The sequence below is a fragment of the Oncorhynchus tshawytscha genome, linkage group LG01, assembly GCF_018296145.1.
Source record: "Oncorhynchus tshawytscha isolate Ot180627B linkage group LG01, Otsh_v2.0, whole genome shotgun sequence".
Taxonomy (NCBI): Eukaryota; Metazoa; Chordata; class Actinopteri; order Salmoniformes; family Salmonidae; genus Oncorhynchus; species Oncorhynchus tshawytscha.
In genome coordinates this window covers 73,713,809-73,730,742 of record NC_056429.1, presented here as the reverse complement: position 1 = coordinate 73,730,742, position 16,934 = coordinate 73,713,809, and the positions used below count along the sequence as shown (strand labels likewise).

The 16,934-nt window shown below is 40.6% G+C and overlaps 1 protein-coding gene across 1 annotated transcript in view; it reads right to left on the bottom strand.

The window, feature by feature from the left end:
- Positions 1–16,934, bottom strand: part of crtac1b (cartilage acidic protein 1b) — a 52,097-nt gene that overhangs the window by 16,754 nt on the left and 18,409 nt on the right. The window contains exon 5 of the mRNA XM_024429891.2: positions 9,761–9,917. Coding sequence (XP_024285659.1) covers positions 9,761–9,917 — 157 coding nt within the window. The remainder of the gene's footprint in view (positions 1–9,760; positions 9,918–16,934) is intronic.

Here is a 16,934-nt window from a genome sequence, read left to right as displayed (position 1 = left end):
AACAAGAAATTTGTGGAGTGGTTGAAAAAATGAGTTTTAATGACTCCAACCTAAGTGTATGCAAACTTCCGGCTTCAACTGTAGCTTTGTAGCTTTGTAGCTTTCCGACTTCAACTATAGCTACCGTAGTTTGATTGGACTGATAATTTCAACATCATACTTTCAAAATCTTAGCTAGCAAGCTAGACAAGCCGACAATCTACTGGCAAATCCTTTTCAATCCTTGTCATATAAAGATAAATTATAGCTAAAATGTATCGGTGCTCATCGGCCATTTGGCATAAACATTACACAACAAGTTGGAAATCGCAAATTCAGCAATGACTATTTTGGAATGAATCCGTGGTTAACTGCAAGTGTTGCAAAGGAATCACTGTTTTGCTTACCCTGCTATTCAGTGGGGAGGGTGTGTGGTTCAAGTCTGGTTTTAAGGGTCTCTTTTCCAAGCTTAAAAGGATAAAAATTCACATGCAAAACAATGGGCCAGAAAAAGTTGAATAAATTGGCCATGCTGTCATTCCTAGGAACTGGAAAATCTCAGACTTCAGTGAGTTCAAGACAACTCGGAACTCTAAGGAACGACTGAGGAAGAGCACTGACGTCATGATTTAACCTTGTATTTTTTCTGAGTTCTCAGTTGTCTTGAAAGCACCATAAATCCAGAGAATGACAAGACTTTGATGACAAAGTTTCATGACAAACTTTGCCCACAAGAAGGACCGTGAGCCACCTTCCTGTTCAAGTGAGCACAGCACAATGATGACTCCAAAAATGACTTGTATGCTGCTGAATAAATGATGTAAAATGCCAGGGAGATATGTATACTGTAGCTTAGAAAGTAATACTGAATGTATGTTGTGTAGTAAGCTGTTAGTAGCCCATGTGCCACACCCTAATAACTTGGTCCTTCTACCCCTCATAACTTAGCCTACAGTTCCAACTTGGAGGTGCACATGTAGCCTATAACCTGTTTTAGAGAAATGTCATCAACGAATATTGTTAAAGCTTTCATTGTCTGCTAATATTCCCCCTTTATTTATCCGACGGCTCTGACTTGGTGTAATGGGAGATTACTGTAAGAATGGCCCATGTTCTGAATTCTGTCATTGTACATTTTAGAAGTGCTGAACAAATAGTTTTGACTACATCCGTCTTATTGACTACGTTTGTCTTAGCTCGCTCAAACCTCTCTGGGATAGGCAGGACTGTCACGTCCCATTTGGCCAATTGCCAGGGAAAATGCAGAGCGCCAAATTCAAATAAAATACTATAAAATTCTAACTTTCATTAAATCACACATGTAAGATACCAAATTAAAGCTACACTCGTTGTGAATCCAGCCAACATACAGTGCCTTGCGAAAGTATTCGGCCCCCTTGAACTTTGCGACCTTTTGCCACATTTCAGGCTTCAAACATAAAGATATAAAACTGTATTTTTTGTGAAGAATCAACAACAAGTGGGACACAATCATGAAGTGGAACAACATTTATTGGATATTTCAAACTTTTTTAACAATTCAAAAACTGAAAAATTGGGCGTGCAAAATTATTCAGCCCCCTTAAGTTAATACTTTGTAGCGCCACCTTTTGCTGCGATTACAGTTGTAAGTTGCTTGGGGTATGTCTCTATCAGTTTTGCACATCGAGAGACTGGAATTTTTCCCATTCCTCCTTGCAAAACAGCTCGAGCTCAGTGAGGTTGGATGGAGAGCATTTGTGAACAGCAGTTTTCAGTTCTTTCCACAGATTCTCGATTGGATTCAGGTCTGGACTTTGACTTGGCCATTCTAACACCTGGATATGTTTATTTTTGAACCATTCCATTGTAGATTTTGCTTTATGTTTTGGATCATTGTCTTGTTGGAAGACAAATCTCCGTCTCCAAACATAACGTTTTGCATTGTTGCCAAAAAGTTCAATTTTGGTTTCATCTGACCAGAGCACCTTCTTCCACATGTTTGGTGTGTCTCCCAGGTGGCTTGTGGCAAACTTTAAACAATACTTTTTATGTATATCTTTAAGAAATGGCTTTCTTCTTGCCACTCTTCCATAAAGGCCAGATTTGTGCAATATATGACTGATTGGTGCCCTATGGACAGAGTCTCCCACCTCAGCTGTAGATCTCTGCAGTTCATCCAGAGTGATCATGGGCCTCTTGGCTGCATCTCGGATCAGTCTTCTCCTTGTATGAGCTGAAAGTTTAGAGGGACGGCCAGGTCTTGGTAGATTTGCAGTGGTCTGATACTCCTTCCATTTCAATATTATCGCTTGCACAGTGCTCCTTGGGGTGTTTAAATCTTGGGACTGTATCAGATTTCAAAAGGCTTTTCGGCGAAAGCATAAGATGCTATTATCTGATGATAGCACAACAGTTAACAAAGAGAGAGTAGCATATTTCAACCCTGCAGGCGCAGCACAAAACGCAGAAATAAAATATAAATAATGCCTTACATTTGATGAGCTTCTTTTGTTGGCACTCCAATATGTCCCATAAGCATCACAAATTGTCCTTTTGTTCGATTAATTCCGTCCATATATATCCAAAATGTCCATTTATTTGGTGCGTTTGATCCAGAAAAAAAACAGCTTCCAATTTGCACAACGTCACTACAAAATATCTCAAAAGTTACCTGTAAACTTTGCCAAAACATTTCAAACTACTTTTGTAATACAACTTTAGGTATTTTTAAACGTTAATAATCGATCAAATTGAAGACGGGTCTCTCTGTTTTCAATACAGGAGGACAACAAACTCAAGCATGCTTTCTAGTCTTGCGCAACACTCAAACAGGACACATAACGTTACACTGATTCAAGATGGCCGTATTCTTCATTACACAAAGGAATAACCTCAACCAATTTCCAAATACTGGTGACATCCAGTGGAAGCGGTAGGAACTGCAAACAAGTGTTTCCCAATGAAAACCCATTGAATAGACAGTGACCTCAAAAAAATAAAATCTGAAGGGTTAGTCCTCGGGGTTTAGCCTGCTACATAAATTTTATTATTCTGTTATACTCACAGACATGATTCAAACAGTTTTAGAAACTCTATCCAAAGAGGATTTATTAATGTCTTAATCAAAATTATGGATTACATCTTATCCACTCATCGTTCCCTTATGCCATAATTTGTACATCTCAATTGTCAGTAGAAACCACATTTGTTTAAGCGAGTCAGCCATATCAGATTTTTTTTTTTAAACTGTAGTAAATGATGCTGAATTAACTGTGTCGCTGCCAGACAAGGCCCCACTGATAGCCAGGTGTGGTGGAGGTAAGGATTCGCTCCATGGTTGCTGAAAAGACAGCTTTGCTGTTTGAACACATTTATGTAGACCCTAACAGTTTACGGGCACCGTTTGTCACCGTTATAGTGCAATTCATGTATTGTTTAGTGTTGTGGCTTTGCTGGCATGTATCCCCCGCCTAAAAAATTTGAGTTTTCCCAACCAAGACTTACATAGTAAAATTGCCACTGGTTTCAGTACACCGTAAATCTGCCTCATAACCCCATACATATCTCCTGAGGCCACAGGCAATTACAGTCCTCAGGGGCCTGATTGGTGTAAACCCCAGCAAAGTAAAGGTTTTGTCTCCCTAACAATAGTGGCAGCTCAGTTGCCATTAGTTTTAGTGTTACAAAACACTTTTTTAACAGTGCATGCTGTTACAGCAAAATACAATTTGCTCTTAACAACTTTACTATACAGATTAAAGTGCTTACTCGCTCCATAGCAAGCTGCTCTAGCTGCACTGATTGGTGAAGTCATTTACCATAAAAATGTTTTGACTAAAGTAATAGTGCAAAAAATATGGCTAAGCAATTCACTTTTAGTCCTGAATACAAAGTGTTATGTTTGGGGCAAATCCAATACAACACATTCCTGAGTAACATTCTCCATATTTTCAAGCATAGTGGTGGCTACATCATGTTATGGGTATGCTTGTAATCATTAAGGACTGGAGAGTTTTTCCAAGGTAAAAAAATGAATGGAATGGAGCTAAGCACAGGCAAAATCCTAGAGGACACTGGGAAATTAATTCACCTTTCAGCAGGACAATAACCTAAATCACAAGGCCAAATCTACACTGGAGTTGCTTACCAAGGAGACAGTGAATGTTTCTGAGTGGCCAAGTTATAGTTTTGACTTACATCTGCTTGAAAATCTATGGCAAGACCTGAAAATGGTTGTCCAGCAATGATCAACAACAAATTTGACAGCGCTCAAAGAATTTTGAATAGATTAATGGGCAAATATTGCACAATCCAGGTGTGGAAACCACTTAGAGATTTACCCATAACAATTCACAGCTGTACTTGCTGCCAAAGGTGATTCTAAGATGTATTGACTCAGAGGGTTCAGTACTAAATACAATACCAAGTGTTTTATTTTCATATATTTTTTTGAAATTTTAGAATTTTTCTTACACTTTGACATTACAGAATATTTTGTGCAGATTGTTGTCAAAAATTGACAATTAAATAAATGTTAATCCAACTTTGTATCACAACTAAATGTGGAAAAAGTCCAGGGGTGTGAATACTTTCTGAAGGCACTGTAATTTTGGTTCCAACACCTGGGGGGATAGCGCGGGACAGGGAGACATCAAAAGAGAACAGAAAGGAGAGACAGTGAGAGAGAGAGAGAGAGAGAGAGAAAGAGAGAGGGAGCTAGAGAGTGAGAGCGAGTGAGAGAGGAAAGAAGGCGAGAGCAGGCTCCATCAGAAAAGCGATCAGAGAGATCATTACAGTCTTTCCAGGCCATTTCCCCTGAACGGAACATAGGGCATTCTGCTGACACAGACCTCACAGAGAGAAAGAACACCAACTGCCAACACATCACAGGGAGCATGACCACATGAACATGCACACGCACGCACGCACACACAGAAAGATACATGCATGCAAAAACGCACACTCACACATACAATACGCACAGATCAGCCAGATTGCTCAAGATTGACTTAGAAATGTAATGCCTGTCCATGACCAGAGGACGTTGGGAAATTACTTCAAAACCAGCCACTACGGGCAACAGTGAGCACTATTACCATCAAGTAGGCTTGGGTTTTGCTAAGGTGTTGTGGACAGCAGTGGCAGATAGGTGTAATCTCCTGATTTGAAGGTAGTAAATTCAATCCCAATGGTAGACACTCGTTTTTTGTAGTTTTGTTTAACCTTATCTCAAAATGTAACCCTTAAACAATCAGAATTAATTCCTAAACTAAATGTTTTAACCCTTTTCGAAACCTTAATCCTTAAATTCGAAATGTAACGTTTGGAGAAATAGAATGATGCGGAGTAGGAGGTAAAACCCATGGTGTAAAAAACAAGTACATTTCTATTTACACTGGATAAAAGCAGAGACACAGAGCAACAAAATGGTATATCATACACTGCATTTGAGGAACAATGGGAAATGCTTTGGAACCTACTGGAGAGGCCTTTGAATGTTTTGGTACGTACTGAAAAGCTCTTTTTGTCTACACCCATTCAGCATCGTTTACACTCTCTTAAGCTTTAGCCCCCACCCATTGTACTTGCCCTAGCAGAGCTGGTTAGGCTGTTTTCATGTTATCCAGAGCGTTGGTGACTAACTGTCCTGCTGGCAACAATTGAATTATGCTTTTTTGTCGATGTTTACTGACACCGGCCATATTCAAAGGGTGTTTAGCATTCGTAAATTCATCTGATATTCTGCGCTCTGGCACACTCAGATGAGAGTGCTCTGAAATCGGAGTAGATGGCCAGTAGATGGAATTTACGAACACACCCGAAATGGTTACTTGCATAGTGTAGTCTTTTGTTAAAAAATTTAGCTAGCTAAACAATGAACCATAATCCCAACTCATGACGTTACTACCCTGCATGAATCTGCAACCAGGTTCAATGTTAGCTAGCTAACATTAGGCTATAACTAGCCAAGCATACACATAACATTAGCTAGCGAGCCAGCCAGCTAACATTAGCTAGCTAGCTAACAGTACACTTTAACTTGAAATGTCAAAATTAAAATTTCTGTCAAAATTAGAAACGTGTAATATCTGAAAATGTAGCTAGCTAGACTATCTACTCGTATACATCATGGATGGACGCGTCTCCTGTCGGATGCCATGGTTGCCCTTAGTTTGAAGATGTAATCTGGAGACAGGTGTTTTCTCCATCTCCTTAGCTATCATACTCGAATTCCACTGATTTCAAAACTCGGTCCTCCAGAAAGTGGAGACCAAAACTTACGCAGTTTTACTACTCAATAAAAAAATGTAAAGCCGCCTTAGACAGGATTACTTAGCAACACTGACCAGCTCAAATATACAGAAGCGTGCTATATGGCAGACCAATCCAAACTCATCTCTCTGCCTGTCCAGCCCACTCATTATCAGTCAATCATGGCTAGCGGGAAGGTTTCTGACTTTGTGGCTAAACCAACTAGGCTCGTAATTTAACAATTGTATTTTCAGATGGCATACAAGTGTGTTATTAAGGCACATAAAAATGTATATGTTCGAGAAGGCATTTCTGCCCCCCAAAAAAACATTTAGATAAAAAAAAAAATTACGTTCAAACGGCTCTGCTGTGAAGTAGAGACATAAGCCTAGTTTCCTGAAATGGGTCGAATTTGACATTTGGGGAAACTTCTAAATTTGACATTAGTAAAAACGTGAATAAACGTTAGAATCTGAAGTCAAATTGGTAAAACCGTGAGATCTTGTTAACACAGATACAAACACGCGCACACCCTGTACCATACAATTAATTTATTGAAGCCAAAAGCCCTTTTGTATTAATTGCTCAAATCACTTTGCTTTTAATCTTGCACCGATGCTGGCTTGAATGAAATGGGTCGAACTAGCCACCCAAAATACTCCCTGTATAATATCTGTCCCCCCTATATCAGGACAACACCAGATTGAAGGAAGAAGAGCGAGGGACCAGGGGGAGTATGGGGGGGGAGTCAGGACTCAGTCTTAAAATCTGCAGAGTCACCCTGGTATCAGATTTATATCTGTTGATTGACTATCTCTCTCTATCAGTTCAGACAACACAACTGCTCCTTTAGGTCATAAAATATGAACTCCCCCAGGACGATGTTACGATTAAAAATACAACCTCACTGTCTGTTCCTCCTCCAGTGTGATTAATGAGCTACCCACTCTGAACGCTCTGCCCTCTAGTGGTTTGGATGCCTTCCTACAGCAGTGGTCACCATACCTGTGTGCAATCCCAGGACCACAAAACCTGGTTTAGCAATTTAGCTGCTTACCTAGACCAAATCAACCCCTATCTCTGATCTCCTAGGCAATTGTGTAGATCAAAGAGGATTGGATAGGTATATCTTGCCTATCAGAGGAATATATGGAGCTAACAATGATATTGCCTACACTTATCCAATCTTCTTAGATCTAGACCTAAGGAGGGCAAGGAGTACATTTGGGATTCAGGGTTTGTCCGTTCTACTCCCTGTCACACATACGCACGAACACAGCTCTACTAAGCAGTGAGTAATGTCATTGAGCCAGTCCAGGGTGATGTATGTGCGTGTCGCCCTTCTCTTCTCCTCTCCCTCACTTCATGACTTTGACTGGAGTAAACAGCTGACAAGGCAGTCTCTGTCTATCTCTCCTCTCTTATAACACCTTTATGTCTCGTTTCTTACTCTTCCTCCCTTTCCCTCTATCACTCCTTCGTTTTTCTCAAATTGTCTCTCTCATTCTAGTGCTCTCACTTTTGCTCTCTCACTCCTTCGTTTTTCTCAAATTGTCTCTCTCATTCTAGTGCTCTCACTTTTGCTCTCTCTCACTCATTCTTTTGCTCTCTCTCTCTCTCGCAAAAAGGTCTATATTTCAGTGGGACTTGGTCGCTCTGTAAATCAGGCTCGGGACAAAGAACATGGCCAGTCACACACACACCAGATCCACTGCAGGATGTCGGGGGATGCTTCAATCCCATCCACTAGGGGCAACGTGAACCAGGCACTGAGGGGTGGCCAGTCCTCATCTGGCTGGGTTGCAACAAAAGCGGATCCCTTGTTGGTGCTACATAGAACCATTTTTTAAGTTTATGTAAATGGACCTGTGGTGCTATAAAGAACCCTTTCCTAAGGTATCTTAAGGACCATAAAAAAAAGGTTCTATAATTGCACCAGAAAAGGGTTCCACTATGGTTACAACCCTTTTGGGGGCTGTATAGAAACTTTTAGTAGGTACTATCTTGTCTCATCGCTACAACTCCCGTACGGGCTCGGGAGAGACGAAGGTTAAAAGTCATGCGTCCTCCGATACACAACCCAACCAAGCCACACTGCTTCTTAACACAGCACCATCCAACCCGAAAGCCAGCCGCACCAATGTGTCGGAGGAAACACCATGCACCTGGTAACCTTGGTTAATGCGCACTGCGCCCGGCCCGCCACACGACTCTCTGGTGCGCGATGAGACAAGGATTTCCCTACCGGCCAAACCCTCCCTAACCCGGACGATGCTAGGCCAATTGTGCGTCGTCCCACGGACCTCCCGGTCGCGGCCGGTTACGACAGAGCCTGGGCGCAGCTGGCGCTGGTGGCACAGCTGGCGCTGCAGTACAGCGCCCTTAACCACTACGCCAGAGGGTTCTGTATTCTATACTGTTAAAATGCCATAGGCGTTATTATTGTGTTAATTGACAAGTTGAATCAGGTGTGCTAGCTTTGGAACAGCTGGGGGTCCCCGAGGAGAAAATTGTTAACCACTGACTTAGTCGACCGTTCTCAATTGACACAAGACCATACGTGACTCTTTCACAAGACACAGTCACTGGCCATAGTCATATATAGCATGTAATGGCATAACACAACAGATTAGATCAACTGGAATGACTCTCACTCACAGTTGCACAATAAGAGCTGTGAGCAAACCACGCCCCTAAATATTCGATTGAACCACTGAAGGGTTCTTTGATTCACTATGGTTCCCCATAAAACCATCACCCTTCCCAAAGAACTCTTAGTGTTCAGAAATAGGCATACGTTGTTATTAGCAAATGTTTTAACTATCTCAAACTAGTGTTAAGCAATTAGTTCTTTTTGAGGTCGGTTCGGTTTCGGTTTGATCATTTTTTTAAATCACTGTTTTCGATTATTTTTTTAAACATGAAAATGCAGTATGCATTATGTGGGTTGAATAATGTAACAAAACAGAATAAAACAATTAATACAAGTCCCATGATGGTAGTGATGCCCATTACTGCTTATCATTACTGCTTATTAACCATCATTTATTCACAATACTTTACTTTTATTTCAGTTGTTGCATTACATTTGTTTTATTTGATGACTTTATTACTTCACCCTCATCTCTACAGAGCTGCTGCCTATGCTGTCTTACAAAACCACTATTTTAGTATTTTAGTAGTTCTTCAAAGTAAATAAGGCCTACCTTTGCCTAGTTAAATAAAGGTTAAATAAAATGTTTTTAAAAATAATTTTATGACTGCTGAATACCAACTATCAATCACTTAGATCATGCATTTTCAGGTAGAGAGACCTCGCAAAGCAACTGCTGTCTTTCTCGATAGCACATTCTTCTGTATTTTATTTAGGTGTAAAATAAACACAGACCGGACAAGTAGGCACACAATGGATTATGGTCTCTTCCTCCCTTTCTATCACTCCTCCGTTTTTCCCAAATTGTCTTTCTCTCTCTCATTCTAGTACTCTCACTTTTACTCTCTCTCTCTAATTCTGCATAGGTACACAAGCACACACACACAGATCTACCTGTGAACTTGTTGACTCCAGCCTGCTCTGCGACGTTGGACAGGGCGATGATGCCTCGGGAGAGGTCACTGGCAGCTTCATCCATTTCTATCAGGGCATGGGGAGCCACGTTACCACTAGCATAGTTAGCTATGTAGATGGCATAACGACCTGTACCCTAGAGACAAGAAGACATGGACTTTGAGTTAGATTTAAGTTACCGCTGGTAAATTTGGTTATTAAAACAACCATGTATGAAGAGAAGAACATAGGTGAAGTTTGTAACAGTATTTAGAAGATGGCATAACAATATGTACCATATGAAAGGAGAAGGAATTATTTGGATAAGAGACTTTAGTAAGCAACGTGAACAAACATTGTCCATGGCATCACAACCAGTTCCATAAGGAAGGAGAGACATGAAAAGTTGCAACCATTGACTGCACAAAAAGGTTGGAACTCTAGACCCCTATCTTTCACTCATCTAACTCAACCCTTATCCTTGTTCCCTAATTCCTTACTCAGTTCCCCACACACATACAATTTTCTCTTCACCTCTCTACCCATCTCCCTTCTCTCTCTTTCATCCTACAATCTCTCTCTCCCTCTTTCTGTCTTCTTACTCCATCTTTCTTTCCTTCCCTCTCTTTTCTCTCTAGCCCTCCATCTCATTCCCTCCTCTCTCTCCTCCCTCCTTCTCTCACTCTCCTCCTTCCATCTTTCTCTTCATCCCTTTGGAGGTTAATTTCACACTCCATTATCAGTGAGGGTCCCTGCAGACATAAAGGCACAGACGGAACCACCCTAATAGATTACACACTACCATTACAATGCGCTAAGTTACCCACTGGCCCTTACACACACACACATCAAATCAAAGTTTATTGATCGCGTACACAGATTTGCAGATGTTACGGCAGGTGCAGCGTAATATTTGTGTTTCTAGATCTAACAGCGCAGTAATAATACCTAGAAAACAAAACGCACATAATCCAAAAGTAAAAATTAAAGAAATTAAGAATATATACAGTTGAAGTCGGAAGTTCACATACACTTTAGCCAAATGCATTTAAACTCAGTTTTTCACAATTCCTGACATTTAATTATAGTAAAAATTCCCTGTCTTAGGTCAGTTAGGATCACCACTTTATTTTAAGAATGTAAAATGTCAGAATAATAGTAGAAAGAATGAATTATTACCCAGTGGGCCAGACGTTTACATACACTCAATTGGTATTCGGTAGCATTGCTTTTAAATTGTTTACCTTGTGTCAAACATTTCAGGTAGCCTTCCACAAGCTTCCCACAATAAGTTGGGTGAATTTTGGCCCATTCCTCCTGACAGCTGGTGTAACTGAGTCAGGTTCGTAGGCCTCCTTGTTCGCACACGCTTTTTCAGTTCTGCCCCCAATTTTCTATAGGATTGAGGTCAGGGCTTTGTGATGGCCACTCCAATACATTGACTTTGTTTAAGCCATTTTGCCACAACTTTGGAAGTATGCTTGGGGTCATTGTCCATTTGGAAAACCCATTTGCAACCAAGCTTTAACTTCCTGACGGATGTCTTGAAATGTTGCTTCAATATATCCACATACATTTAGTGTATTTTGTGAAGTGCACAAGTCACACCTGCAGCAAAGCACCCACACAACATCATGCTGCCACCCCCTGTAAGGGTTTTCCTCCTCCTCTTCGTCTAAGGAGAAGAAGCGAGAAGGATCGGAGGACCAATGCGCAGCGTGGTAAGTGTCCATGGTTGTTTATTTAAAAAACATAAACTGAACACTATGAATACAAAAACAATAAACGTGAACAAACCGAAACAGTACCGTGTGGCGACAAACACAGACACGGAAACAATCACCCACAAAACAACAGTGAAACCCAGGCTACCTACGTATGATTCTCAATCAGAGACAACTAACGACAGCTGCCTCTGATTGAGAACCATACTAGGCCGAACACAGAAAACCAACCTAGAAACACAAAACATAGAATGCCCACCCAACTCACTTCCTGACCAACTAAAACAAACAAATAACACAAGAACTAGGGTCAGAACGTGACACCCCCGTGCTTCACGGTTGGGACGGTGTTCTTCGGCTTGCAAGCCCCCCCTTTTTCCTCCAAACAAAACGATGGTCAAAATGGCCAAACAGTTCTATTTTTGTTTCATCAGACCAGAGGACATTTCTCCAAAAAGTACAATCTTTGTCGCCATGTGCAGTTGCAGTTGCTGAGCGGCCTTTCAGGTGATGTCGATGTAAGACTCGTTTCACTGTGGATATAGATACTTTTGTACCGGTTTCTTCCAGCATCTTAACAAGGTCCTTGTTCTGCGATTGATTTGCACTTTTTGCACCAAAGTACGTTCCTCTCCAGGAGACAGAACACGTCTCCTTCCTGAGCGTTATGACGGCTGCATGGTCCCATGGTGTTTATACTTGCAAACTATTGTTTGTACAGATGAACGTGGTACCTTCAGGTGTTTGGAAATTGCTCCCAAGGATGAACCAGACTTGTGGAGAGCTCTATTTTTTTCTGAGGTCCTGGCTGATTTCTTTTGATTTTCCCATGATGTCAAGCAAAGAGGCACTGAGTTTGAAGGTAGGCCTTGAAATATATTCACAGGTACACCTCCAATTGACTCAAATGATGTCAATTAGCCTATCAGAAGCTTCTAAAGCTATGACATCATTATCCAAGCTGTTTAAAGGCACAGTCAACTTAGTGTATGTACATTTCTGACCCACCGGAATTGTGATACAGTGAATTATAACAGAAATAATCTGTCTGTAAATAATTGGTAGAAAAATAACTTGTGTCATGCCCAATGTAGTTGTCCTATCCGAATTGCCAAAACTATAGTTTGTTAACAAGACATTTGTGGAGTGGTTGAAAAACAAGTTTTAACCTGTTGAGTGTAGGGGGGCAGTATTTTGATGTTTGGATGAAAAACGTACCCAAATGAAACTGCCTATTTCTCAGGCCCAGAATCTTGAATATGCATATAATTAGGATTAATATAATAATTATCAGATTAGGATATAAAACACTCTAAAGTTTCCAAAACTGTCAAAACAGAACTGATATCGCAGGCGAAAACCTGAGGAAAATCCCAACCCGGAGGTGCTGTTTTTCCTGAAAGCTCTCTGCTCCATTGCCTGCCTTCGCTCCATTTAAAGGGATATCAACCAGATTCCTTTTCCTATGGCTTCCACATGTTGTGAACAATCTTTAGACATAGTTTGAGGCTTTTATTCTGAAAAAATGAGTGAGAAAGATCACATCGCGTCATTGTATGGCTGGGAGCCAGCAGAGTGTTGCATGCGCAACAGCTTGGAGCAGAATTTTTCTCTCTCTCTCCTATTGAAGAAGGTACAGTCCGGTTGAAATATTATCGATTATATATTTTAAAAATAACCTGATGATTGTTCCCAAAGAAGATATTCTGTTTACAGGAAACTCACTCTACATCCTTAGATGAAGTTGCGTGGAAAAAAGGAATGGAGCAGTGAAATAATTTTCTGTCATGGACACGGTAACTCAAAAGGAGTGATAATATTAATTTACAAAAATGTCAATCTGAATGTGCAACTAGTTACGAATGATGTGCAAGGAAGGTGGATCTTTATTAATATGAAAGTGGATGAAAAAGACATTTGGCTCATTAACTTGTTTGGGATAGGGGGCAGCATTTTCACTTTTGGATGAATAGTGTGCCCAGAGTGAACTGCTTCCTACTCAGTCCCAGTTGCTAATACATGCATATTTTATTAGTATTGGATAGGAAACACTCTGGTGTTTCTAAAACTGTTTGAATGATGTCTGTGAGTATAACAGAACTCATATGGCAGGCGAAAACCTGAGAATAATTGGTTGGATTGGCGGAGATCTTTGTGGGCTATACTCGGCCTTGTCTCAGGATGGTAAGTTGGTGGTTGAAGATATCCCTCTAGTGCTGTGGGGGCTGTGCTTTGGCAAAGTGGGTGGGGTTATATCCTTCCTGTTTGGCCCTGTTCGGGGGTGTCATCGGATGGGGCCACAGTGTCTCCTGACCCCTCCTGTCTCAGCCTCCAGTATTTATGCTGCAGCAGTTTGTGTCGGGGGGCTAGGGTCAGTTTGTTATATCTGGAGTACTTCTCCTGTCCTATCCGGTCTCCTGTGTGAATTTAAGTATGCTCTCTCTCTAATTCTCTCTTTCTTTCTCTCTCTCGGAGGACCTGAGCCCTAGGACCATGCCTCAGGACTACCTGACACGATGACTCCTTGCTGTCCCCAGTCCACCTGGCCATGCTGCTGCTCCAGTTTCAACTGTTCTGCCTGTGATTATTTGACCATGCTGGTCATTTATGAATATTTGAACATCTTGGCCATGTTCTGTTAAAATCTCCACCCGGCACAGCCAGAAGAGGACTGGCCACCCCACATAGCCTGCTTCCTCTCTAGGTTTCTTCCTAGGTTTTGGCCTTTCTAGGGAGTTTTTCCTAGCCACCGTGCTTCTACACCTGCATTGCTTGCGGTTTGGGGTTTTAGGCTGGGTTTCTGTACAGCACTTTGAGATATCAGCTGATGTACGAAGGGCTATATAAATACATTTGTTTTGATTTGTTTTGATTTAGATTTGTAGTTTTTCAAAGCTTGGCCTACCAAATACACAGTGTCTATGGGGTCAAGTTGCACTTCCTAAGGCTTCCACTAGATGTCAACCGTCTTTAGAAACTTGTTTCAGGCTTCTGCTTTAAAGGAGGGGAGAATGGGAGATGAATGAGTCAGTGGTCTGTCAGAGTGTCTCAGGCTCGTGAAGCGCGGTCCCGACAGAGTTAGCTCTCGTTCCAGTGCTTTTCTACAGACAATGGAATTCTCCGGTTGGAACATTATTGAATTTTTCTGTTAAAAACATCATAAAGATTGATTCCATACATCGTTTGACATGTTTCTACGACCTGTAACGGAACTTTGAGTTTTTGTCTGGACGTAGTGCTCGCACCTCATGAAGATGGATTACTGGGCTGAACACGCTAACAACAAGTGGCTATTTGGACATAAATGATGGACTTTATGGAACAAATCAGTTATTTATTGTCGAACTGGGATTCATGGGAGTGCATTCTGATGACGATCATCAAAGGTAAGTGAATATTTATAATGTTATTTCTAACCTCTGTTGACTCCAACATGGCGGATATTTCTTTGGCTGGATTGGGCTCTGAGTGCCGTACTCAGATTATGCTTTTTCCGTAAAGTTTTTTAAAAATCTGACACAGCGGTTGCATTAACTTCTTAAGGTATAGGGGGCATCATTTTCACTTTTGGATAAATAGCGTGCCCAATTTCAACTTCCTGCTACTCATGCCAAGAATATAAGATATGCATAGTATTAGTAGATTTGGATAGAAAACACTCTGAAGTCTCTAAAACTGTTTGAATCATGTCTGTGAGTATAACAGAACTTATGTAGCAGGCAAAGCCCCGAGGACTAACCGTTCAGAAAAAAAAAATGGAGGTCTCTGTCTGTTCATTGAGTCCTCATTGGCAAACAATATTTCTTAGGAACTTGTTTTCAGTTCCTACCGCTTCCACTGGATGCCACCAGTCTTTGGAATTTGGTTGGGGTTATTCCTTTGTGCAATGAAGAAGTCTGGCCATCTAGGAACTGCGTAATACTGTTGAGAGTTGCGCAAGACTTGAAAAGTAGCTTGGTTTGTTGTGTTCCTGTATTGAACACAGATAGACCCGTCTTCAATTTGATCGATTATTAATGTTTAAAAAGACCTAAAGTTGTATTACAAAAGTAGTTCAAAGTATTTTGGCAAAGTTTATAGGCAACTTTTGAAATATTTTGAAGTGACATTGCGCATTTTGGAAGCTGTTTTTCTGGATCAAATGGGCCAAATAAATTGACATTTTGGATATATATGGACGGAATTAATCGAACAAAAGGACCAATTGTTATGCTTATGGGACATATTGGAGTGCCAACAAAAGAAGCTCGTCAAAGGTAAGGCATGTTTTATATTCTATTTCTACGTTTTGTGTAGCGCCTGCAGGGTTGAAATATGCTACCATCTTTGTTTACTGTTGTGCTATCATCAGATAATAGCTTCTTATGCTTTCGCGAGTGTAACGAGTGTAGCTTTAATTGAGTATTTTACATGTGTGATTTAATGAAAGTTAGATTTTTATATCATTTTTATTTTATTTGCCGAGCTGCATTATCCCTGGCTTTTGCCCAAGTGGCACGCAAGCGTCCTCTATACCATAAGAAGTTAAGGAGAAGTCTATCTTTAATTCTGTGAATAACACTTGTATCTTTTATCAATGTTTATTATGAGTATTTCTGGGATTTGATGTGGCTATCTGGAATCAAAACATTCCGTCATGTAACGCGCCAATGTAAACTGAGATTTTTGGATATAAATATGCACATTATCGAACAAAACATACATGTATTGTGTAACATGATGCCCTATGAGTGTTATCTGATGAAGATCATCAAAGGTTAGTGATTCATTTTATCTATATTTCTGCTTTTTGTGACTCGTATCTTTGGCTGGAAAAATGGCTGTGTGTTTTTGAAACTTGGCTCTGACTTAACATAATCATATGTTGTGCTGTCGCTGTAAAGCCTTTTTGAAATTGGACGCGATGGGTAGATTAACAAGAAGTTTATCTTTCATTTTCTGTATTGGACTTGTTAATGTGTGAAAGCTACAATATTTTTGAATTTCGCATGCTGCCTTTTCAGCGGAATGTTGTCGAGGGGTTCCGCTAGTGGAACACCTGCACTAGAAAGGTTCATCTATATGGTCCAAATCAGGATGATCCATACTTCTTTGAAAATATTGATACCAATTTATTGAACTTACAGCCAACAAATGACCAAATCATTCTGGTAGGAGACTATAACATAGTGTTAAATACCTCAATGGACTGTAAAGGAAATCACTCTACAAACTATTATCACCGTGCCGTTAAGGAAATCACAAATATTATGAACACATTAGAAATAGTGGATATTTGTAGACTAAAAAACCCCGACCTAGAGAGATATAATTAATCAAACTAGCCGTCTTGACTACTTTCTTGTCTCTTTCTCTCTTGCATCAAAGGTGAAAAAAGATTTAATAGGAGACAGAACGCGATCGGATCATAATCTAATTGGCCTTCACATAACTCTTATAGAATTTCCACA